Source organism: Loxodonta africana, chromosome 2 (genome assembly GCF_030014295.1).
Source record: "Loxodonta africana isolate mLoxAfr1 chromosome 2, mLoxAfr1.hap2, whole genome shotgun sequence".
NCBI lineage: Eukaryota > Metazoa > Chordata > Mammalia > Proboscidea > Elephantidae > Loxodonta > Loxodonta africana.
The window spans coordinates 187,548,172-187,572,005 of NC_087343.1; the positions used below are offsets into that span (position 1 = coordinate 187,548,172).

At 40.3% G+C, this 23,834-nt stretch overlaps 1 protein-coding gene across 3 annotated transcripts in view; it reads left to right on the plus strand.

Moving 5' to 3' along the window:
• The window catches only part of DOCK2 (dedicator of cytokinesis 2), a 558,619-nt gene that overhangs the window by 108,211 nt on the left and 426,574 nt on the right, over positions 1–23,834 (plus strand). For all 3 annotated transcript variants that reach the window (XM_010592406.3, XM_064279098.1, XM_023551366.2), the window contains one exon: positions 23,101–23,209. In XM_010592406.3, the coding sequence (XP_010590708.1) occupies positions 23,101–23,209 (109 nt within the window). The remainder of the gene's footprint in view (positions 1–23,100; positions 23,210–23,834) is intronic.

Consider the following 23,834-nt stretch of genomic DNA (forward strand, 5'->3'; position numbering starts at 1 on the left):
AGGAGATCTGGTAACTGTAATGTCACCTGTTTGGGTCAGGGCCTCTCTTCCTTTGCCAACATTTCACTCACTCTCTGATATGATTTAATCTACTAATTTAGTGCAGTACTCCCCCATTGTATAAAATATTGAATGTTGCCTCCCATGAGCCCTAGAAGTCATCCTCCTACTCACCTGAGACCCCTAGTAATGCAGACCTATGTGCTTGAACTTGATACTTGTTCGTGTGTTTCCAAATTTCAAAACAAAGGGTTTTACTGCACATATATTTTTGAAACTGGCACCATTAGTAAAGAAAATGTTAAAAATTCTATTTAACCGCACACCCCGAATGTCAAGCCTCTCAGTGGAACTGAGCAGGAAACCTGGGGTTAATTATCCCTCTCAGGAAGCCACAGAGGGAAAGGACAAAGTTTTGAGGCTTTCGGCATGACCACAGTTTAGAGTAATAACAACTTGACATTTCTTAGACAATTGTCTCTCTAGCTGCAGTGTGTGCAGGTGAAAAATCAGCATCTCGATTCTGTAATTGTGGAGGGGAGATTGCCTCTAGTTGTGTGACCTTGAATTAGATCTCCTGGCCCCAGCCCTAGTTCCCATGGTGAGAATGAGAGAATTTAGGAAGCCTTTTAGGGAAAAAGATTGTTGTAGTAAATCTGTCATGTAAGAAGTATAGCCAGAATGCTCCTTAGAAGCAAGGATGGTGAGCCTTCATCTCATATACTTTGGACATGTTATCAGGAAGGGTCAGTCACTGGAGAAGGACGTACATCATGCTTAGTAAAGTAGAGGGTCAGTGTAAAAGAGGAAGACCCTCAACCAGATGCATTGGCACAGTGGCTGCAACGATGGACTCAAGTATAACAATGATTGTGAGGATGGCCCAGGACCAGGCGCTGTTTCATTCTATTGCGTGTAGGGTCACTATGAGTCGGAATTGACACGATGGCACCTAACAGCAACAACAGTGGGCTCGGGGGCAAGAGACATTCAACCGAAAGAAAGGGTAGCTATCTTTCTCTCTCTTTTTTAAGTTAATTGTAATATATACTTATTTGAAAATCAGAATATTAGATAGAAGTGTATAATGGAACTGTTGTCATATATGATCCCTTTTTCCAGATGTAGCTACATTATCAATTAGGTGTATGTCTTTCTAGATTTTACTAGTTATGTGTATGTGTGTGCCTGCAACTTAATTTTGTCAGTTATCACTTAGGATATCATGGGCATCTCTTAGGTCCTTAGAAAACCAAAACTAAAGGAAGAAGTGGTAAGAGAGCCAGTCAAGACCTTATTTCTCCTTGGCATCCAAACTTTTAGACCAACTGGGCCATGGAGAAGAACAGTTGGAAGAACTGTGCTGAATGTTAAGTTATTTTTCAAGTAGATGGTTCAATTTATATTTTTCTCTATGTGTCTTGGGACCAGGGAAGTGCGTGCGTGCATGTGTGTGTGTTTGTGTGTATGTGTGTTTGTGTGTTTCTGTCCTTAGGAACATTGTTTTAAGAACACTCAATTCCTAATTATATTGGGGAAAAAAATCCTGAGTACAATTTTTCATACTGATGGAGAAATTTACTGAAGTGCGGGATTATGCAACTTAGTTCTTCTTGCCAAATTACATACAGTCTAAGGTTCCTCTCAGTAGAATGAAGGATGGCACGGGACACACATCACACTCATTCATAGCTTAGAGTTCTTTTCAAGGCTTTTGCCTGCATCTTATTACCTATTATCTAAAAAAAAAAACCCTACTTACTGTTAATTTATTACACAGGATTGCCGTATTTTAAAAGTAAAGTGGGTGTTTTAGATGGATTATGTTTGTTTCATTTCTTACATATTGTGAACTTCTAATTTTGATTTAGGCTGTTTGTGCTTCCACCTGATGCAGTTTTTCTTCAGTGATTGCATTAATTTTTATGTGTTCATTCTAGACATTTTTCAAAATAGGATTCCCCACATGCTAAGTTTGTCTACTTTCCTCTCATCCACTAATCATTCTTCCCTGGGGTGATTTACAGGAAGAAGACTGTTTAGTGAAACTTTCTTAGCAGGTTGCCCTAGGGGTGATTCCCCCTGAAATGTCAAACTCTGGTAAAATAATGGCTCAAGTAGAAATAATTTTGTCATTGGCAGTAGGATTGCCACCGGGAGCTGGTCTGAGCCCTGTGGATGGGCTGCTAGTGGTCTTCAGTTAAGTGAAGCCTCCTTGGAGTTCTCTCTGGCTACTGGTACTGGTTGGGAATTCACACTGCCAACATTGTAGTCACCCTAGCCCTTCCTTACATATTCTCTTTCCTATGGGGCTTTACTCTTTCTCTTTTGACAGAACTCTTTATATTTCAGCTTTTTATATTATTATTGTTTTATTTTTTCAAATAATATTTTTTGAGTTTTGAGTGAACATTTACACAGCAATTTAGGGTCCCATTCAACAATTTCGACACAAATGGTTCAGTGACATAGGTTACATTCTTCACAATGTACGAACATACTCGTTATTGCCATTCTGGTTGCTCCGTTTCCATTAATCTAGTTTCCCTGCCCCCTTACAGTGTCATGTTTGTTTCAATGTAATTGTTGACCCTTTGGTCTCATATGGGTGAATTTGTTTTCTCATTCAAAAAATTTATGAATAAATTATGTTGTAATGGTTGTTGCAATCCACTCAGTGTGTCAGCACTCTCCTTTACATCCTGGATTCCCCATGTTCATTTGTCCAGTTTTCCTCTCCTTTCCTTCTTGTCTTTGCTTTTGAGCAGGTGTTGTCCATTTGATCTTACATACTTGATTGAACTAAGAAGCATATTCCTCATATGTGTTATTGTTCATTTTTAGGTCTGTCTAATCTTTGGCTGAAAGGTGGACTTTGGGAGTGGGTTCAATTCTGAGTTAGCAGGGTGTCCAGGGGCCATAGTCTCAGGGGCTCCACCAGTCTGTCAGACCAGTAAGCCTGGTCTTTTTTTGTGAATTTGAATTTTGTTCTACATTTTTCCCCACTTTGTTCGGGAGCAGTTGGTGGTGATAGTGGGGTACCATCTAGTAGTTCTAGGCTCAGGCTGGTGGAGGCTGTGATATTTGTGCATTAGCTCTTTGGACTAATATTTACCTGTGTGTTTGGTTTTCTTCATTCTCCTTTGCTTTGGACAGCATGGGATCAGTAGATGTATCTTAGATGGCCACTTACAAGCTTTTAAGACTCCAGACACTACTCACCAACGTAGGATGTAGAACGTTTTCTTTATGAACTATGTTATGCCAATTGACCTAGATGTCCTCTGTCTTGGATTGAATTGTGCCTTCCCAAAATATGTGTCAACTTGGCTAGGCCATGATTCCCAGTATTGTGTGGTTGTCCTCCATTTTGTGATTGATATAATTTTCCTATGTGTTGTAAATCCTAATCTCTCTGGTTAATGAGGCAAGGTTAGATTATGTTAAAGAGGATAAGAGTGGGATGTAACACCCTTGGTTAGGTCACCTCCCTGCTCCAGTGTAAAGGGAGTTTCCCTGGGGTGTGGCCTGCACCTCCTTTTATCTTACAAGAGATAAAAGGAAAGGGAAGTGAGCAGAGTGTGGGGGCCTCATACCACCAAGAAAGCAGCGCCAAGAGCACAGCGCATCCTTTGGACCCAGGGTTCCTGTGCAGAGAAGCTCCTAGTCTAGGGGAAGATTGATGAGAAGGACCTTTCTCCAGAGCCAACAGAGAGAGAAAGCCTTCCTCTGGAGCTAACGCCCTGAATTTGGACTTCCAGGATACTAGACTATGAGAGAATAAATTTGTTTGTTAAAGTCATCCACTTGTGGTATTTCTGTTACAGCAGCACTAGATGACTTAGATATCCCCCAAGACTATGGTCTGCAGCCCTAGCAACTCGGTTTCACAAGTGTTTGGTTGTGTCTAGGAAGCTTCTATGACTTTGCCTTAGTCAGGTTGTGCTGGCTTCCCCTATATTGTGTGCCAGCTTTCACTTCACCAAAGTTAACACTTTTCTACTATCTAAAACCCAATTGTGTCGAGTCAATTTGGACTCATAGTGACCCTACAGGACAGAGTAGAACTGCCCAGTAGGGTTTCCAAGGAGCATCTGGTAGATTCAAACTGCTGATCTTTTGGTTAGCAACAGTATCTCTTAACCACTGCTCCACCAGGGCTCTGTCTACTATCCAGTTAGTGATTTCCCCTCCCCAACACTCAAACCATCAAAGATTGTTTTTTTTCTGTGTGTAAATCTTTTCTTGAGTTTTTATAATAGTGGTCTCATACAATATTTGTCCTTTTGTGCTTGACTTATTTCACTCAGCATAATTTGTTTATCCACTCATCTGTTGATGGGCACTTGGGTTATTCCTATATTTTTGCTGTTGTGAATAATGCTGCAGTGACCATGGTTGTGCATATGTTTATTCATGTGACAGCTCTTATTTCTCTAGGATATATTACTAGGAGTAGGATTGCTGGATCATGTGGTGTTTCTATTTCTAGCTTTTTAAAGAGGCGCCATATCATTTTCATATGGGTTGTACCAAGAAACCTTGCCAGCGTTTTTTTTTTTTTTTTTGATTCATGCTAGTAATGTCGAGGTGAGATGGGATCTCATTGTAGTTTTTTTTTGTATATATTTTTCTTTTTTTTATTGTACGTTAAATGAAAGTTTGCAATTCAAGTCAGCTTCTCATACAAAAACTTACATACACATTGTTATGTGACCCTAGTTGCTCTCCCTATAATGCAACAGCACACTCCTCTCTACCCTGTATTTCCTGTGTCTATTCAACCAGCTCCTGTCCACCTCTGGCTTCTCATCTTGCCTCCGGACAAGAGCTGCCCACATAGTCTCATGTGTCTACTTGCATACTCCTCACCAGTAGATTAGTCCAGTCTAATCTTTATCTGAAAAGTTGGCTTTGGGAATGGTTTTAGTTTGGGCCTAACAGGGAGTCTGGGAGCCATGTCCTCTGGAGTCCCTCCAGTCTCAGGCAGACCAGTAAGTCTGGTCTTCTTACTAGAATTTGAGTTCTGCATCCTACTTTTCTCCTGCTCCATCATGGACTCTCTGTTGTGTTCCCTGTCAGGGTGGTCATTGATAGTAGCTGAGCACCATCTAGTTCTTCTAGTCTCAGGCTGATGGAGTATGCAGTTTACGTGGCCCTTTCTATCTCTTGGGCTCTTATTTTCCTTGTGTGTTTGGTGTTCTTCATTCTCCTTTGCTCCAGGTGGGTTGGGATCAATTGATGCATCTTAGATGGCTGCTTGCTAGCTTTTAAGACCCCAGTCACCATTCACTAAAGTGGGATGCAGAATGTTTTATTAATACACTTCGTTATGCCAATTAACATAGATGTCCCCTGAAACCATGATCCCCAGACCCCAGCCCCTGCTGCTCTGTCCCTCAAAGTGTTTGGCTGTATTCAGGGAACTTCTTAGCTTTTGGTTTGGTCCATTTGTGGTGACTTCCCCTGTATTGCGTGTAAACCTTCCATTCACCTAAAATAGTTCTTGTCTACTTTTTTTTTTTACTATCTAATTAGTAAATACCCATATCCCTCTCTCCCCACACTCATAACCATCAAAGAATGTTTTCTTCTGTGTTTAAACCTTTTCTTGAGTTCTTAAAATAGTTGTCTCATACAATATTTGTCCTTTTGCGACTAATTTCACTCAGCATAATACCTTTGAGATTCATCCATGTTGTGAGATGTTTCATGGATTTATCCTTGTTCTTTATTGTTGTGTAGTATTCCATTGTGTGAGTATACCACAATTTGATTATCCATTCATCCATTGATGGGCACCTTGGCTGTTTCCAACTTTTTTTCTATTGTAATCAGTGCTGCAATAAACATAGGTGTACGTATATCTATTCATGTGAGGGCTCTTATTTCTCTAGAATATATTCCAAGGAGTGGGATTGCTGGATTGTATGGTAGTTCTGTTTCTGGCTTTTTAAGGAAGCACCAAATTGGTTTCCAAAGTGATTGTACCATTTTACATTCCCACCAGCAGTGTATAAGCGTTCCAGTCTCTGCACAACCTCTCCAACATTTATTATTTTGTGTTTTTTGGATTAATGGTAGCCTTGTTGGGGTGAGATGGTATGTCATTGTAGTTTTGATTTGCATTTCTGTAATGGCTATTGATTGAGAGCATGTCCTCATGTGTCTGTTAGCCACCTAAATGAAGTGGTGAAGTGCCTGTTCATATCCTTTGCCCATTTTTTAACTGGATTATTTGTCTTTTTTTTGTTGAGGTTTTGAAGTATTTTATAGATTTTAGAGATTAGACCCTTGTTGACTATGCCGTAGCCAAAAATTTGTTCCCAGTCTGTAGGTTCTCTACTCTTTTGGTGAATCTTTTGATGAGTGTGTTTAATTTTTAGAAGATCCCAGTTATGTACTTTTTCTTCTGGTGTTTGTGCATTGTTAGTTATGGTTTGTATTGTATTTATGCCATGTACTGGGAACCTTAGCGTTGTTCCTATTTTTTTTTCTTACATTATCTTTATTGTTTTTGGTTTTACATTTAGGTCTTTGATTCATTTTGAGTCAGTTTTTTTTTTTTTTTTAATTGTACTTTAGGTGAAATTTTACAGTGTATTAGTTTCTCATTCCACAATTAATACACAATTTGTTTTGTGACATTGGTTGCCAACCCTGTGATGTGTCAACTGTCTTCTGTTCTCCACCCTGGGTTCCCCATTTCCTTTCATCCAGTTTTCCTGACCCTTCCTGCCTTCCTGTCTTTGCTTTTGGGCAGGTGTGTCAATTTGGTCTTGTATGCATGATTGAGCCACCAAGCACGGTTCCTCATGTGTGTTATTGTTTGTTTTATAGACCTGACTAATATTTGGCTGAAGGGTGAATTTTGGAAGTGACTTCAGTTCTGAGTTAAAAGGATATCCAGGGGCCATATTCTTGGGGTTTCTCTAGTCTCTATCAGACCACTAAGTCTGGTATCTTTTTGTGAATTTGAATTTTGTTATACATTTTTCTCCCACTCTGTTCGGGACCCCCTATTGTGATCCCTGTCAGAGCGGTTAGTGGTGGTAGCTGGGCACCATCTGGGCTCAGGCTGGTGGAGGCAGTGGTAGATATGGTCCATTAGTTCTTTGGACTAATCTTTGCCTTGTGTCTTTGCTTTTCCTTATTCTCCTTTCCTCCAGACAGGATGGGACCAGTGGATATATCTTAGATAGCTGCTTTCAGGCTTTTAAGACCCCGGATGCTACTCACCAAAGTCGGATGTAGAGCATTTTCTTTATAAACTGTGTTATGCCAATTGATCTAGGTGTCCCCAGAGACCATGGTCCCTAGCCCTCAGTCCAGTAACTTGGTCCCTCAGGGAGTTTGGATGTGTCTATGAAGGTTCTATGACTTTGCCTTGGTCAAGCTGTGTGCATTTCCCCTGTGTTGTGTACTGTCTTTCCCTTCACCAAATTTACCACTTGTCTACTATCTAGTTAGTGTTTTTCCATTCCCACCCCTCTCCTCCCTCGTAACCATTAAAGATTGTTTCTTTTTGTGTGTAAACCTTTTCTTGAGTTTTATAATAGTGGTCTCATACAGTATTTGTTCTTTTGTGACTGAGTCATCCATGTTGTGAGATATTCGCGGATTCATCATTGTTCTTTATTGTTGCACAGTATTCCATTGTGTGTATATACTATAATTTATTTATCCATTCATCTGTTGATGGGCACCTAGGTTGTTTCTGTATTTTTGCTATTGTGAATAATGCTGCAGTGAGCATAGTTGTGCATATGTCTATTTGTGTGATGACTCTTATTTATCTAGGATGTATTCCTAGGAGTGGAATTCCTGGACGTATGGTATTTCTTCCTTTTTAAGGAAGCGCCATATCATTTTCCATAGTGGTTGTACTATTTTACATTCCCACCAGCAGTGCATAGGAGTTCTGATCTCCTGCAACCTCCCCAACATTTGTTATTATTTATTTATTTTGATTTGTGCCAGGAATGGTTTTTCACTGTAGTTTTTATTTGCATTCTCTAATGGCTAATGATCGTATTTCCCCATGTATCTGTTAGCTGCCTGAATATCTTTGGTGAAGTGTCTGTTCATATCCTTTGCCCATTTTCTAATTGGATTATTTGAATTTTGTTGTTAAGGTGTTGGAGTATCTTATAGATTTTAGAGATTAGACCTTTTCCAGATATGTTGTAACCAAATTTTTTTTTTTCCCCAATCTGTAGGTTTTCTTTTTATTCTTTTGGTGAAGCCTTTTGATGAGCATAAGTATTTAATTTTTAGGAGACCCCATTTATCTAGCTTATCTTCTGGTGTTTGTGTATTGTTAATTATGGTTTGGATGCTATTTATGTTGTTTATGAGGATGTCTAGTGTTGATCCTATTTTTTCTTCTATGATCTTTATAGTTTTGGGGTTTATATTTACATCTTTGATTCATTTTGAATTAGTTTTTTGTGTGGTGTGAGGTATGGGTCCTGATTCCATTTTTTTTTTTTTTCCGAGGGACATCCGGTTTTGCCAATACCATTTGTTAAAAAGACTGTTTTTTCCCTGTTTAATAGATTTTGGGCCTTTGTCAAAGATCAGCTGATCATAGGTGGATGGATGTACATCTGGGTTCTTGATTTTGTTCCATTGGTCAATGCGTCTGTTGTACCAGAACCAGGCTCTTTTGGTTGTGGTAGCTGTATAGTAGGTTCTGAGGTTGAGTGGAGTGAAACCTCCTACTTTGTTCTTCTTCTTCAATAATGCTTTACTTACCCAAAGCCTCTTTCCTTTCCATATAAAGTTAATGATTAGTTTTTCCATCTCATTGAAGAATGCTGTTGGTATTTGGTAGGGATTGCATTTTGTCTGTAGATCACTTTGGGTAGAATTGACATTTTCATGATATTGAGACTTCCTATCCATGAGCATGGTATGTTTTTCCTTTTATGTAGGTCTCTTTTGGTTTCTTGCAGTAGTGCTTTTGTAGTAGTAGTTTTTTTGTATAAATCTTTTACGACCCTGGTTAGGTTTATGCCTATGTATTTTATCTTTTTAGTCACTGTTATAAATTTTATTGTTTTCCTGATTTTCTTTACAAAGTGTTTTTTTTTTTTTGTGGGTGTATAGGAATCCAACTGATTTTTGTGTGTTGACCTTGTATCTTGCAACTCTGCTAAATCTGTTAGGTCCAGCAGTTTTCTTGTGGATTCTTTGGGATTCTCTATGTGTAAGATCATATCATCTGCAAATAGGGATATTTTTACTTTTTTCCTTTCCAATTTGGATGCCCTTTATTTCTTTTTCTTGCCATATTGGTCTTGCTAGGATTTCTAGCACAATGTTAAATGAGAATGATAATAAAGGGCATCCTTGTCTTGTTCACATTCTGAGAGAGAATGCTTTTAGCTTCTTTCTGTGGAGAATGATGTTGGCTGTTGATTTTGTATCATTTATTATGTTGAGGAATTTTCCTTCTATTACTATTGTATTGAGAGTTTTTATCAGGAATGGGTTTGGACTTTATCAAATGCTTTTTCTGTGTTGATTGAGAAGATCATGTGATTCTTTTCTTTTGTTCTATTTATGTGGTGGATTATGTTGATTGATTTTCTAATGTTGAGCCATCCTTGCATACCTGGCATGAATCCCACTTGGTTGGCTTGATCGTGGAGTATTATTATTATTTTTTTATATGATGCTGAATTCCGTTGTCTAGAATTTTGTTGAGAATTTTTACATCTATATTCATGAAAGATATTGGTCTGTAATTTTCTTTTTTTGTGGTGTCTTTGCCTGATTTTGGTATCAGGGTTATGCTGGCTTCATCCCTTCCTTTTCTATGTTCTGAAGTAGTTTGAGTAGTACTGGGGCAAGCTCTTCCCTGAATGTTTGGTAGAAATTCTTCAGTGAAGCTCTCAGGGCTAGGGTTTTTTTTTCTTTGTTGTTGTTGGGAATTTTTTTCATTACCTCTTCAATATCTTCTCTTGTTATGGGTCTGTTCAACTCAGTTTGTGTTAGTTTAGGTAGGTAATGTGTTTCCCGAAATTTGTCCATTTCCTCTAGCTTCTCAAATTTGTTGGAGTATGGTTATTCATGGTATTCTGTTATGATCCTTTTTATTTCAGTTGGATCTGTTGTAATGTCCCTCATCTCATTTCTTAGCTGGGTTATTTATTTCCTCTCCTGTTTTTCTTTTGTCAGTTTGGCCAAAGTTTGTTGATTTTGTTGATCTTTAAAATAGTCAACTTGTGTCTTGTTAATTCTTTCTGTTGTTTTTCTGTTCTCCATTTCATTTGTTTCTGCTCTAATCTTTATTATTTCCTTTCTTCTGGTAGCTGTGGGGTACTTTTGCCACTCTCTGTTTGCGTTGTAGGGCTAACATTTTGATTTTGGCCCATTCTTTTTTTTTTTTTTATGTGTGCCTTATTTTTTGCTAGAAATTGATCTCTGAGTACTGCCTTTGCTGTGTTCCAAAGGTTTTGGTATGATGTATTTTCTTTCCCATTTATTGCTAGGAATTTTTTGATTCCTTCTATTATCCAGTTGTTTTCAAACAAGACGTTTTTCAGTTTTTGATGTTTTTTTCCTTGCTCTTCCTGTTATTGATTTCTACTTTTATGGTGTGATGATCAGAGAGAATGCTTTGCATTATTTCAATGTTTTGGATTTTATTGAGGGCTATTTTGTGGCCTAAAGTGTTGTCTATTATGGAGAATGTTCCATGTGCGTTGGAAAAGAACATATGTTTTTCTGCTGTTGGATGCACCGTTCTATATAAACTTACGTGGTCAAGTTGGTTGATTTTGCCCTTTCGATCTTCTGTATCTCTGTTAGGTTTCTTTCTAGATGTTCTGTCGTTTACTGAGAGCAGTGTGTTGAAGTCTTCTACTGTTATTGTGGAACTATTTCTCTTTTCAGTGATGTTAGAGTCTGTTTTATGTATTTTGGAGCCATGTTGTTGGGTGTATAGATATTTATTAAGGTGAATTGTTCCTTTAATCATTATATAATGTCCTTTGTCTTTTGTGGTGGATTTTGTCTTAAAGGCTATTTTATCTGGCATTAGTCTTGCAGCTCCTGGTCTTTTTTTGGTTACTGTTTGCTTGATATATTTTTATTTTTTCCGTTATTTGATTTTTAATACATTTATGTCTTTGTGTCTAAGGTATGTCTCTTATAGAGAGCATATTGATGGGTCATGTTTTTTTATCCATTCTCTCACCACTCTTTGTCTGTTTACAGGTGGATTTAAGCCATTTACATTCAGTGTGATTATTGATAGGTATGAATTTATTGCTGTCATATTGTGTTTTTTTTTTTTTTATGGTACTGATGTCTTCTTTGTTCTTAATTTCCTGTGCTGAGTTCCTTTTGTTTGCAGATTTTCTTTTCTTTTGTTGTTATAGAATTTGCATTTACTGTGTCTTTATGTTTTTTCTTCTCTTTTATTTTGATGAGTAGGTTTGTTAACATTTTTTGAGGTTACCTTGAAATTTACCCTTATCTTCCTAAGTTTGAACCAGTCTTTTATTACTTTATATCAGCTTGACTTCCTCTCCATTTGAAAATTCTATACCTACACCATTTATTCCTTCTTTTATTGTTTTGATGTTGTCATCATTTTCAGATTGACATCTCTATGTTTGAAGTCTTTTAACTGTGTTTTATTATTGAGAGTTCTTTACCTAGGTTGATATCTGATTGATGCTGCCCTGTGTGTTAGACTGCAGTTGTTTTATGATGTTGTTGGTTCTCTAACTGAAGGACCCCTTTAAGATTTCTTGTAAGTTTGGTTTTGTTTTTACAAATTCTCTTAATTTCTGTTTATTTGGAAATGTCCCAATTTTGGCACCATATTTGAGAGAGAGTTTTGTAGGATATATTATTCTTGGAAACCCTGGTGGCATAGTGGTTAAGAGTTTGGCTGCTAACCAAAAGGTTGGCAGCTTGAATCCACCAGGCGCTCCTTGGAAACTCTATGGGGCAGTTCTACCCTGTTCTATAGGGTCGCTATAAGTTGGAATTGACTCAACAGCAATGGGTTTATTATTCTTGGTTGGCAGTTTTTTTCTTTCAAGGTTTTATATATGTCATCCCATTGCCTTCTTGCCTGCATAGTTTCGGCTGAGTAATCAGCATTTAGTCTTATTGTTTCCCCTTTGTATGTGACTTTTCGATTTTCTCTAGCTGCTGTCAGGATTCTTTCTTTGTCGTTGGTTTTTGGCAAGTATGATTATGATACGTCTTGGTGATTTTATTTTGGGGTCTCTCCTATATGGGGTTCGTTGAGCTTCATGGATGGTTAACTTTTTGACTTTTATGATTTTTGGTATGTTTTCTGCCAGTAAATCTTCATCAATCTTCTCTGTGTTTTTGATTTTCTTCCCGTCTAGAGCTTTGATCATATGCTAATTTTTGCTGTTGATTTTGTCCCACATAATTTTTAGGTTTTCTTCATTGTTTCCTCTGTTTTTTTTCCTCAAAGTGGCATCCATGGATTTGTCTTCAATCTCGCTGATTCTGTCTTCCATTTTCTTCAAATTTGCTTCTAAATCCTTCTGTTGGTTTTTCCATTTCTGAAATTTTGTTGTTTAACTTTTGGATTTCTGGTTACTATTTTTGTATGATTTCTAATTGTTTGTTTCTTTTGACATTTTGTTCATATATTATTTTCCTGAACCCTTCTATTGCTTTGTTTTTGTTTTCCTTGATTTTGCTGCCATTGGTTTTGTCTGTGTCATCCATGATCACTTTCCTAATCTCTTAAAAAAAGAGCCCTAAATATTGGTTTTTTGAATTCCATATCAGGTAGTTCCAGTGTATTTTCTTCTATCAGAAGATTATCTGACTGTTTGTTTTGGTTCCTTGCTGGAGCCATCTTGTCCTGATGTTTTATGTATTTTGATATTGTCTGCTGTCTTTCAGACAGTAAGGTATTATTTTTCTTTATTTATGGATTGTATGTTCATTTGTTTCATCCTGCTTTTTGGTTTTGTTTTGATATGAAAGAGTGGGCCGGCTAGGCGTGCTTTGCTGCTTGCTTGTCTGTGGGCACAAGAGCTCTCACCACCTTATCTGTGTGGGCAGGGAAGCAGCAGGCAGAGTGAGCCCATTTTGGTGTACACTGATTTGGAGAGCTGACTGAGAGCTGACTGGCTGGGTGCTGTCTCCCTCCTGATATTGGTCCAGTGGTGTGGGAGTGTTCACAGCCCCTCAACAGCTGGACAGAGGTGTTAGATAGAGAGTGGTATGGGCTCACTTCCCTCTGTTTAGCATCTGGTCAAGTGGCAGGGGGAGAGGTGCTTAGGGCCTGGTGCATCAGTGGGCCAGAGAGCTGGAGGCACTCTAGCTGTGGCAGGGCAATGGGGGCCAGTGGGAAGGGGCAGGGATGTGGCATATGAAGCTAGGTGGGAGGGAGAAAGAAAAGAAAAGAGAGAAAGGAAGAAAAAAAGAATTAAAAAAAAAAGGATGACGTGGCGGGAGCCGGTGGGTGGGGTTGGAGGTGGAGCAGACCTGGGGGCCGGGGGAATATGGGAGAAGTAGCATACAGAGCAGAATGGTGAGGAGTGGGAAAGTGTCTTTCTGTGATTACCGGGCGCTCTGTCTCCTGTTGGGAGCTCTGGGAAGTTGCCTTCCCATATTCCCTGTCTGGGATTGTTACTGATTGTGTTTCAAGATGACAGTGCCTTGCCATGTTAGTTGGCAGGGAACCTCTACTCCATATCTCTCCTTGTTCTTTGTTTTCTGTCAGTTTCTTTTTCCATCGGGTGTTTGACCTAGCTCTTTACTCTTTCGTTTGATGCTCAGGGTTTTCAGGATTGATGTTTGTATCTGTTTTTACTTAGGTTTTTGGATCTTTGCTGCAGAGGGACAGCATGGTGCATCTGTCTAGGGTGCCATTTTGGCTCTGCCTCCCCATTATACACTTTTTAACAATTTATTTTATATTTTTGGTGAAAATATGCATGGCAAAATATACACCAGTTCAACAGTTGCTACATGTACAATTCAGTGACATTGATTGCATTCTTTAAGTTGTGCAACCATTCTCACTGTCTCCTTCCAAATTATTCCTCCACCATTAGGACACAGTGGTTAAAAGATCAGCTGCTAACCTAAAGGTTGGCAGTTCGAATCCAACAGCTGCTCCTTGAAAACCTTGTGGGGCAGTTCTGTTCTGTCCTGTAGGGTCCCTGTGAGTCAGAATTGACTTGAAGCAGTGGGTTTGGTTTTGTTATTAATGTAAACTCACTGCTCCCTGAGCTTCTTATCTAAACTTTTGAGTTGCTATTGTCAATTTGATCCCATACAGATAATTCCTTAAAAGAGCACAGTGATCATGGCAGACATTCTTTACTAATTAATCTAAATTATTGTTTGGTTTATAGAAGACTTCAGGCAATATTTTTGGTTTAAGTTTTAAGATTTAAACAGAATCTCAGGGTAGTACTTTTGGGGGTTCATTCAGGGTCAGGAGCTTCAGAATGTCTGGACTCCATGATAATTTTATATTCTGTTCTGCATTTTCCCCCTGTTGATCAAGATTCTTCTATAAAGTCTTTGATCAAAACATTCAGTAATGGTACCTGGGCACCATCCAGTTCTTCTGGTCTCACGACAAAGGAGGCAGTTGTTCATGGAGGCAATTAGCCACACATTTCTTTTCCTCCTCTCCTAACTCTCCTTCACCCTCTGTTGTTCCACACGAATAGAGGCCAATTGTTGTACCTAGGCTACTTTACGTTTCAACTTGTTGCCCTTCAAAAGAGAATCTTTCTGGCCACTGTTGAGTTTAATGGCTCTCTCCTAGCTCATTAGACTAGAATTCTATATCTTAATCTGCAATTTCTTCTTTATTTCAGGTCTATAGACCTTGGTGGTGGGAGAAGCATTGGGATGGTAACAGTGACCATAGAGGAAAGAGGTGAATCAGAAATGGGACCCTCTCTCATGGACCCATTCTAGCTATTTTGCTGTCTTAGTCATCTAGTGCTACTATAATAGAAATACCACAAGTGGATGGCTTTAACAAAGACAAATTTATACTCTCATATCTAGTAGGTTACAAGTCCAAATTTAGGGTGTCAGCTTCAGGGGATGGCTTTCTCTCTCTGTCAGCTCTGGAGGAAGATTCCTTGTCATCAATATTCCTCTGGTTGAGGAGCTTCTGAGGCACAGGGACCCCAGGTCCAAAGGACGCACCCTGCTCCTAGTGCTGCTTTCTTAGTCGTATGAGGTCCCCAACTCTCTGCTTGCTTCCCTTTCCTTTTTATCTCTTGAGAAATAAAAGGTGGTGCAGGCGGCACCCCAGGGAAACTCCCTTTACATGGGATCAGGAATGTGACCTGGGTAAGGGTGTTACAATCCCACCCTAATCCTCTTTAACGTGAAAGTACAATCACAAGATGGAGGACAACCACACAATACTGGAAATCATGGCCCAGCTGAATTGATACATACATTTTTTGGGGGGCATAATTCAATCCGTTACAATTGCTTTGACTTACATCTCCCAGCTGGGTGCACTGACCCAGAAACTGGGGTTTTCTTCTGTAAGCAGGGACAATAAATACAAGAATGATGTTCTGGCAATTTAAACTCAGCTACTGGGTTTTTTACTGGGTTGGCTAGAGTTCCTGGGTGAGGCAAATGGTTAACACGTTCAGCTGCTGACTAAAAGGCTGGAGGTTCAAGTCCACCAAGAAGTGCCTCGGAAGCTAATAACAGCAACAGCTGGGTTGGCTGCAATTATTCTTGGTCCCAGGAGGAGTTTGAGTGAGAGAAAGAGAATACGAACACTTGGCTGTGGTCTTAAAGTGCTGTGATTTTCTGAGACTAATTACTCCTCTGAAACCATGAATGGCTCAATGGTTCTTTTTGAAAAGTCACTAATTTTCACCTACCTTAACCGGGAGAATTACTGGGTTCAGAGGTAGAAATACCAGTCACTTTGGATTTAGAGCTTGAACAGAAAAAGGTTAAAGCTAGCCATCTAGCTTCCCTACAGCAGCCCCATAACATCATCTCCTGGGCAAATGATGCTTCCCTATCTGCCAACTTGCTCCAGCACCTGGCAACTGCCCATTATTTTTCTCTCTGTCCTGGAGGCAGAATTGCCTAGTGGTTAAAAAAAGGGTGAAATTTGGAGGCAGGCAATCTTGGGCTCAAATTCGGGCACTGCTGTTTTACCGGTTCGATGACGTTGAGCGAATTAGGCAATCTAGCTGTCTCCATTTCCTTATTCACTTAATGGTGGTGATACTCATATCACAGGGTTGCTGTGTGGATCGACTGAACATATATTTGCAAAACACTTAGTATAGTGCCTGGTGCATAGCAAATGCTTAATAAATAGTAGCTTATTATTTGTAAGGCCCTTGAGTGATGTAAATGCTTTACAGTGGACTACTAAAGATTGGTAGTTCACACCCACCCGGTGGTGCTACAGAAGAAAGACCTGGCAATCTACTTCTATAAAGATTATAGCCAATAAAACCCTATAGAGCATTCCTACTCTGTAACACACAGGGTCGCCATGATCGGAATAGACTCGACGGCAACAGGTTTGGATTTTTGTCTGTTTGTGATTAGTAGGCTTATTGGTAAAGGTGATAATAATAAAGTCTGCATAGATGATAATGACTATTAACTACCATCCTTGATTTCTGGTTTGGGAGCCTTTAGAATTAGCTAACAGCGGTGAGTTCCGGAGTTAAAAGACATTTGTATAGAGCCACATGTTGAGTGCCAAAGTTCATTCATTCAATAATTCATGCATTTGTCTATAAATCACTTTCGATGTTCCAGGCCTATTGCTAGAGATAGGGATATTATGACAAAGTTAGTTTTGATCTTTGTCTGCATGGAACTTTTACTCTGGTAGAGAAGACTGGAAAGTGAGTGATAATAATAACGATGAAGTATTATGATAGGAAAACCTCAGTTGCTATGACAGCGTGTTAGTTACCAGGCAAGCACTTTAACTGCTGCACTACCAGGGCTTCTGCTAGTTGCTTTACATGCATTATTTGATTTTAGAATTTTTAATGGGGCTAGTACCATTTTACTAATGAGAAAACTGAGCCTTGAAGAGACCAAGTAACTTAGCCAAGGTCACCCAACTAATAAGTGGCCGAACGGGATTTGGGACACGGGCAATTTTACCTAAACTTATGTATGGCCTCAAAGAAGCAGGGAAGGAATCAGGGGTAGCCTGTGAATGCAGCTTAGAGGAGCTAGAAGGGACCAAGGTATAGAAAAGAAAATGAGATGGGGAGGTGACACCAGGAGCCCCTCCACCTCTGGATTCAAATTGGATCTTCCCACTGGCTTCCCTTAGCCCGAGGGTGCTTGGGTGGGATTCTGCTCCCTTGGGCCTCTGGCCTGAGGCTGGTGTCTCAGTTTTAGGCTGAGGCTTTATGTTCCTGCATGGTAGAGGTGGTGCAAAGCATTGTACACGCCATATGGGGCTCCATTTGCATTTACTGAGTGCTCAGCTGTGCACGGTGTCTCCTTAATGAATCACATGCAAGCTGAACGTCGCTATATTTATCCAAGCCCTGGGAGCTGAGTACTTGCAGCGGCTGGACTTGCATGCCCCAGAACAGTGCCTCACAGGTTGTTCCAGTTCTCCTTGTGGTCAGGGCCTCAGGGCCCTTCAATAATTGTTCCCTGGCACAATCAGCTAGTTCCTGAAGCATCTTCTAGGCGTTCTGAAGCCAGAAAAAAATGTTTCCTTCCTGAAGCTATAGCAGAGATCAACTGCTACAAAAGGACCTTGAAACTGCATCTGCCATGCCCTTGACTTCAAGGCCACATTTAAAGCCTCCCAGACAGATGAGGCGTTATTTTTCTTTTCTTTTCAAGTTGCTCAGGGGAAGCCCAACAATGCTTAATGGTCCCATTGCCATCAGGTTATTTCTTCCATATATATATATATATATATTTTTTTTTTTCCTTAGTCATTACTTACTAGAAATATTCCTTTTATTTATTTATACTCAGGCTGGAGAGTTTGCCAGTATGATTGCTTTTGTGCTTAGGAATCAATAACAACAGGAAGAACAGTTGATATTTAATTAACACTTCTGTGCCAGCTACTGTATTGAGCGCTCCAAATGCATTATCTCATTTTTTTCCACCTCAAAAAGATTCTTTGAGTGTATATTATATTTCTATGCTACCAATAAGGAAAGTATAATTCAGAGAAGAGAAGTAATTTGTCTGAAGCTACAGAGCCAGTATGTGGACGTGTCTAGCTAGATAACAAAGCCCTTTACACTAAATAGTGTTTTCTTTCATTTCTTCTTCCCAACTGTAGTCATGTCCTCCAACTCCTCTTTCCATTCAAACCAAGGAAAACTTTCAGCTTAAAAAGAAACAAGAGCAGCAACTCCTCGTACATACATATATACACGTGAGGATGATGCAGGACCAGGCAGTGTTCGTTCTGTTGTACGTAAGGTCGCTATGAGTCGGAACCAACTTGATGGCACCTAAAAATGACAACTATATATATGTGCATACACACACCTTGGCAGCCAAGTCTGGGTGTTAAATGTGTATGGGAGACAGAGTGGACAGATTCAATACTATAGACCAGTAACAGTGATTGTGATATATTTTATTACACATTTCCTGACAGCTGTAAGTAGTGAAAAGAGTAATGGATTTCAAGGCAAAAGGCTTGGAGGATGGACCATCTATTAGCTATAGTAAAGGGTTGGGGACACACACACACACACACACACACACACACACACACGATTGATATTGTTGTGGGTTGCCATCGAGTTGATTCCAACTCGTGGCAGCCCCATGTGTGCACAATAGAACTGCTACATGTGCTTTTCAAGGCTGTGACATTTTGGAAGCAGATCTCCAGGCCTGTCTTCTGAGATGCGTCTGAGTGGGTTTGAACCGCCAGCCTTTCGACTAGTAGTCGAGTGCTTAACCATTTGTGCCACCCAGTTGGTCTATAAGATGATCAAATTTTGCCTAAAAAACTCTCAAGAAAAAAACACTAATTAAAAAGTCTTAAAAAAATAAAACAAAACCAAGAAAAACAATAGAATATTGTCATTCTAAAATGCAGACCACTTTACCGCTATAATTTTTTTTATCCTTTATAAACCTTTGGCAAGTGCAGAATATATTTCCATCCCAGGACTAGAGCGTGGTGTTAAGGAGGCTCTTCCAGGGACTGGCACTTGACTTATGACATGAATTACAGGGGCAGATTGGATCCCACTGAGGGAGAACCTCCTGATCTTGGCCTCATGGGAGTTGCCTCATCTGCCCTCCCCTGTTATAATCTCAGAGCACGAAGAAAATGAATGTTCAGTTCTGGTTTGAGATATACCACTGGTACAGTCTGTGACCTAGAGCAAATCACATCTCTCATGCTGGTAAAAATTAAATTCAGTTTAGTGTAAAGTTGAAAGTTGATTAGAAAGCCTTGGATTGGTATTTATAGCCTAAGAGTCCCTTTGCTTTCTCGTCTCAGTCAAATAACATTTGATAGATGACAGTGAAGCCACGTCACTTCCCCACTCTGGACCTCAGTTTTATCATCTGTACAATGAGAGGCATGGACTAAATGCTCTCTGGGCTCCCTAATATCTCTTCGTTTAGAACCTTGAGAGCTTCAGGAATAAGACCATTCCACTCTAAGAATTTCTGACTAGAAGCAGGCTTTGAGGAAACTGACCACAGCTAGTCTAAGCATAACCAGAGAGTTAATTGTAAGGATGTTGATGCAGCTCATAGAATCCAAAGAAGAGTTAAATAACCAGGCCTCAGGAGGTTGGGACCCAGGGCAACTCAGGAATCTCTTCAGCAGAGTTCATGAACATTCTTGCCAAAGTACTGCCTTTAAGATAATTCCCCACAAAGTCCATTTGTCTGTTTCTCATTTCAAAATGAGAAATTCCAGAGAAAGAACTACCACAGGACCATTCAGCTTTGGGAGTGAAGGAGTGGGCGGACAGGGTCAACCAGCAGAAAAACGTTGCTGGAGGTCATCCTGATGGTGGCGTAGGTGGTTCCCAAGAAGAAGACTTGGTCAGAACAATCCCCACCCCCCACCCCATCACACGCACAGAAATGAGTCTGCCTTACAGAGAGAGTTCATACGGTTGTAACTACAGACAGATCCACCATGGCAGCCAAGTCTGGGTGTTGAATGTGGGTGGGAGACAGGGTGGATGAGCTCTAATACTATAGACCAGTAACAGTGATTGTGATATAGTTTATTGCACATTTCTAGGCAGTTGTAAATAGTGGAAAGAATAATTTCAAGGTAAAAGGCTTGGGGAATAGACCATCTATTAGCTACAGTGAAGGGTTGGGGCCATGAAGGAACACTAACAGCGCCATCTCATGGTGAAACCAACCACCACCACATTGAATCAGGATCCTCCCTTCTACCCTGCCACATCAGCCATGCTATATGCTGGTACCGTCTTTTCCACTTTGAAGGCATTTGCGCAAGCTTCAGCCTCTGGAAAGTTTTCTACTTCTTTATCTGTGAAGTGGGAATGAGACCAGTAATGATTCTCCTACCATTAACAACAGCAGAGACAACAGCAAACATTTACTGAGGGCCAAGCACTAGGCTGAGTACTTCACATGTCAGTTGGTCTCCTCACAGTCCTTTGACACAGTACGGTTATTGCTCACATTTTGCCAATGAGAAATGGAGGCTTGGAGAAATGAAGAGAGGCAGTAAAACCCAGAGCAAAGTGTGTACAAGCTGATTGAGGGCATGGGCTTAGGAGCCAGGTGCCAGGGTTCGTATTCTGGCTCTACCACTTACCTGTGTGATATCCTTGGGCAAGTGGCTTAAACTTCATCAATCTATAGAATAAGGATAGTGATAGGGCCTGCCTCGTGGTATGATTATGAGGAGTAATTGATTTAATGTGTATACACAAACAGAGCCTGGGCAAAGCAAAGCTCTGTAATATTTGCTCTGTTAATAAGGTATCCAGAGTTGGAGGTAGTTATTTATAAGGCAGAGTGGAGATTTGAACTGTGAACTGACTGACTCTCAGATGCATACTGTATGGCAAATGTCCCCGTGGCAGCACAAGAAGGTTCAGTGAATGTTGCAGAGGAGGGAGGGATAGAGGGAAGGAAGGAGAGACAGAGAGATAGCCAGAAAGTGACACAGAGAGAACAAGAGAGTAACAGAGAGAGAGAGAGAGAGAAAGAGAGAAGGAGAGAGGAGAGGGAGAGAAAGAATTAAAGAATCTGAGGCTAAAGACTCCTGGCCTCTCCCCAGAGCCTTGGCTCTGTGACCTGGAACTAGATGCCCAGGAAGTCAGCAGCAGTTGGGTCCCTGTAATGGACTGGAGTGTTCAGCACTGGCTTCTTCCCCTTAAGCTCCTTACTTCAGGAGGGCTTCGAGGGGTGGGGATTAGTTAGGAAGAGGAAAGAGACAGACTGGGCGTGACTAAGAGAAAGAGATGGAGTCAGAGAAAGAAAAGATACGCATAGTGCGGGGTGGAGCGGGGAGAGTCAAAGATAAAGGGACACACAGAGAGAAACAACAGCAGAGATAGAGATAGAGAGACCCACAGGGAGAAAGAGAGAGACTAATGCTCAGAGGGGAGAGATAGAGTCACACACTCAGAGACAGAGAAGTAGAAGTGAAGAGAAGAGGAGTAGAAGTGAAGAGAAAAGAAAAGAAGGATTTAGTTGAGGCGGTGCTGAGGTGGGCTGTGATTGACTGGCCTGCTCTGGGGTTGATGGAGCAAACAGACCTGTTAAGTGTGTCAGAGCTTTATCTGAGGAAAGCCCCTTTACCAAAGCCCAGGCCTGCTGAGTAGTTTTTGACTCTGTTGGGCTGTGACAAGAGACACTTTCTTTATCTGAGCTGGAGACAGGAACGCTCTTCTGTGTATTTCACACTGGATGCCACAGATTAAAAAAAAAAGGCTGTGGATATTTCACGGTTGGCGATAAAGGCTTGTTTGGAGAAGCCTTGGACTGAACTACACTCATAAAACAGGGTAAAGAGGCTGATAAGACTCAGGGGTCTAGAGACTAATTTTATGTCAGGAGATGGTTTTTATAATAAATTATATATATATATATATATAAACATATATATGTATATCTCTACCACCTGTCTGTCAGTTTGTTGTACTCTGGTGGCTTGCATGTGGCTATGATGCTGGAAGCTATGCCACTGGTATTTCAAATACCAGCAGTGTCATCCATGGTGGACAGGTTTCAGTGGAGTTTCCAGGCTAAGACAGACTAGGCAGAGAGGGCTGGCCATCCAGTTCTGACAATTAGCCAATGAAAACTCTATGGATCACAATAGAACATTATACAATATATTGCCGCAAGATGAGGTCCCTGGGTTGGAAAACCCAGTTGGAAGCCATTCAAAATACACAGTGGTTACAACAATGGACTCCAGCATACCAATGATCTACATCAAAATGTTAACAATAGCTAATCCCCTGGGTAGCATTAATGAGAAGTCTCCCTTTACAAGTTACGTATTTCTGTTATGTTTCAATGTTTTACAGTTACAACATAGGGCCTTTATAATCAAAGGAACAAAAGGTTTAAATTAGCGAATGCATACGTTCCTGAAATGAGAGACTAAGAGATGGGGAAGGCAGTGACCCTGACCTAGAACACACAGACCAGCATTCATCTGACAGGCCCCACAATGGCTACATGTAAGGGGCAGAGTATTTGGAAATAGTTCTCCTTGATGTTTCCAAGTTACTTTGAAAATCTAATGACCACAATCTCCCCTCTGATTCTTGCAGAAGGATGAAATTATTAATGTTGCCTCAGCTCAGACAAGTTTCATTGCTTTGAGGTTCCTCAGAGTGAAAAAAAAAAAAAAAGACAGGCGAGGGGTGAATGTATTATGTGGTGTTGGTGGCGGGGTTTCTGTTCAGTAGGGTGGACAGAAGATTTTTCCCTTGAGTGAATTATGCATGCAATGACTACCCAATCAACTCCCTTCCCCCAAAGTCCTCATCTCACATCCCATTTCTTTTCAATTTTAAATGAAGGTTGAGGCTGGCATACACTTTCAAAGGTTTTGCCTGCTGGCTTGGGTAATAACCCAGATGTGTCTTCTTTCAGGCTTTACGAAGGCAAAGAACAGATGGAGTTTGAAGAATCCATGAGGCGGCTCTTTGAATCCATCAACAACCTGATGAAAAGTCAATATAAAACCACCATTCTTTTGCAGGTTGGTTTACACTGAAAGAAAAAATAAAATCAGTTTTTTTTTTACCTTGGTCATCCACTAAATAACAGCATGTTGAGATAATGTCTACTTTGACTTCCATATGCAGCCCTGAATTAATTGAAGGCCTGGGCTGGCCAGGTGGTTTAATGATCAGGAAGGCCAAGGGCTCGTCAGGGCAAGAGAAAACATATTTATTGTTTCCTGTGAAGGTAGCAGTGCCTGCATTTAAAATAACTCCGAAGTTTTTATTATCTGGAGGGAAATAGGTTGAACCTGATCCACTTCTAATGGTGAGACTAGTTAAGATGGTAGGCTCTTAAAATGAGGCTCTCTTTGTCCTCTTTTTTCATCCTCAATACCATAAACTCAGGTCCCTTTTTAGGATTAGAGCCTCCTCCATGAACAAGAGGTACTCTGGAAAGAACAGGGCCTCTAATTTAGTGTTTCAGAATACTACTCTGGAAGTTCCGTAGATCTTGCAGAAACCTTCAGGCCTAGCCCCATGCAGGGCTTCAAGCTGGTTCCACTCCAGATATACTGAATCAGAATCTATAGTTTAACAATATACGCAGGTGATTCTTCTGTATAATAAATTTTGAGAATCACTGCTCTGCTAGTGGTTCTC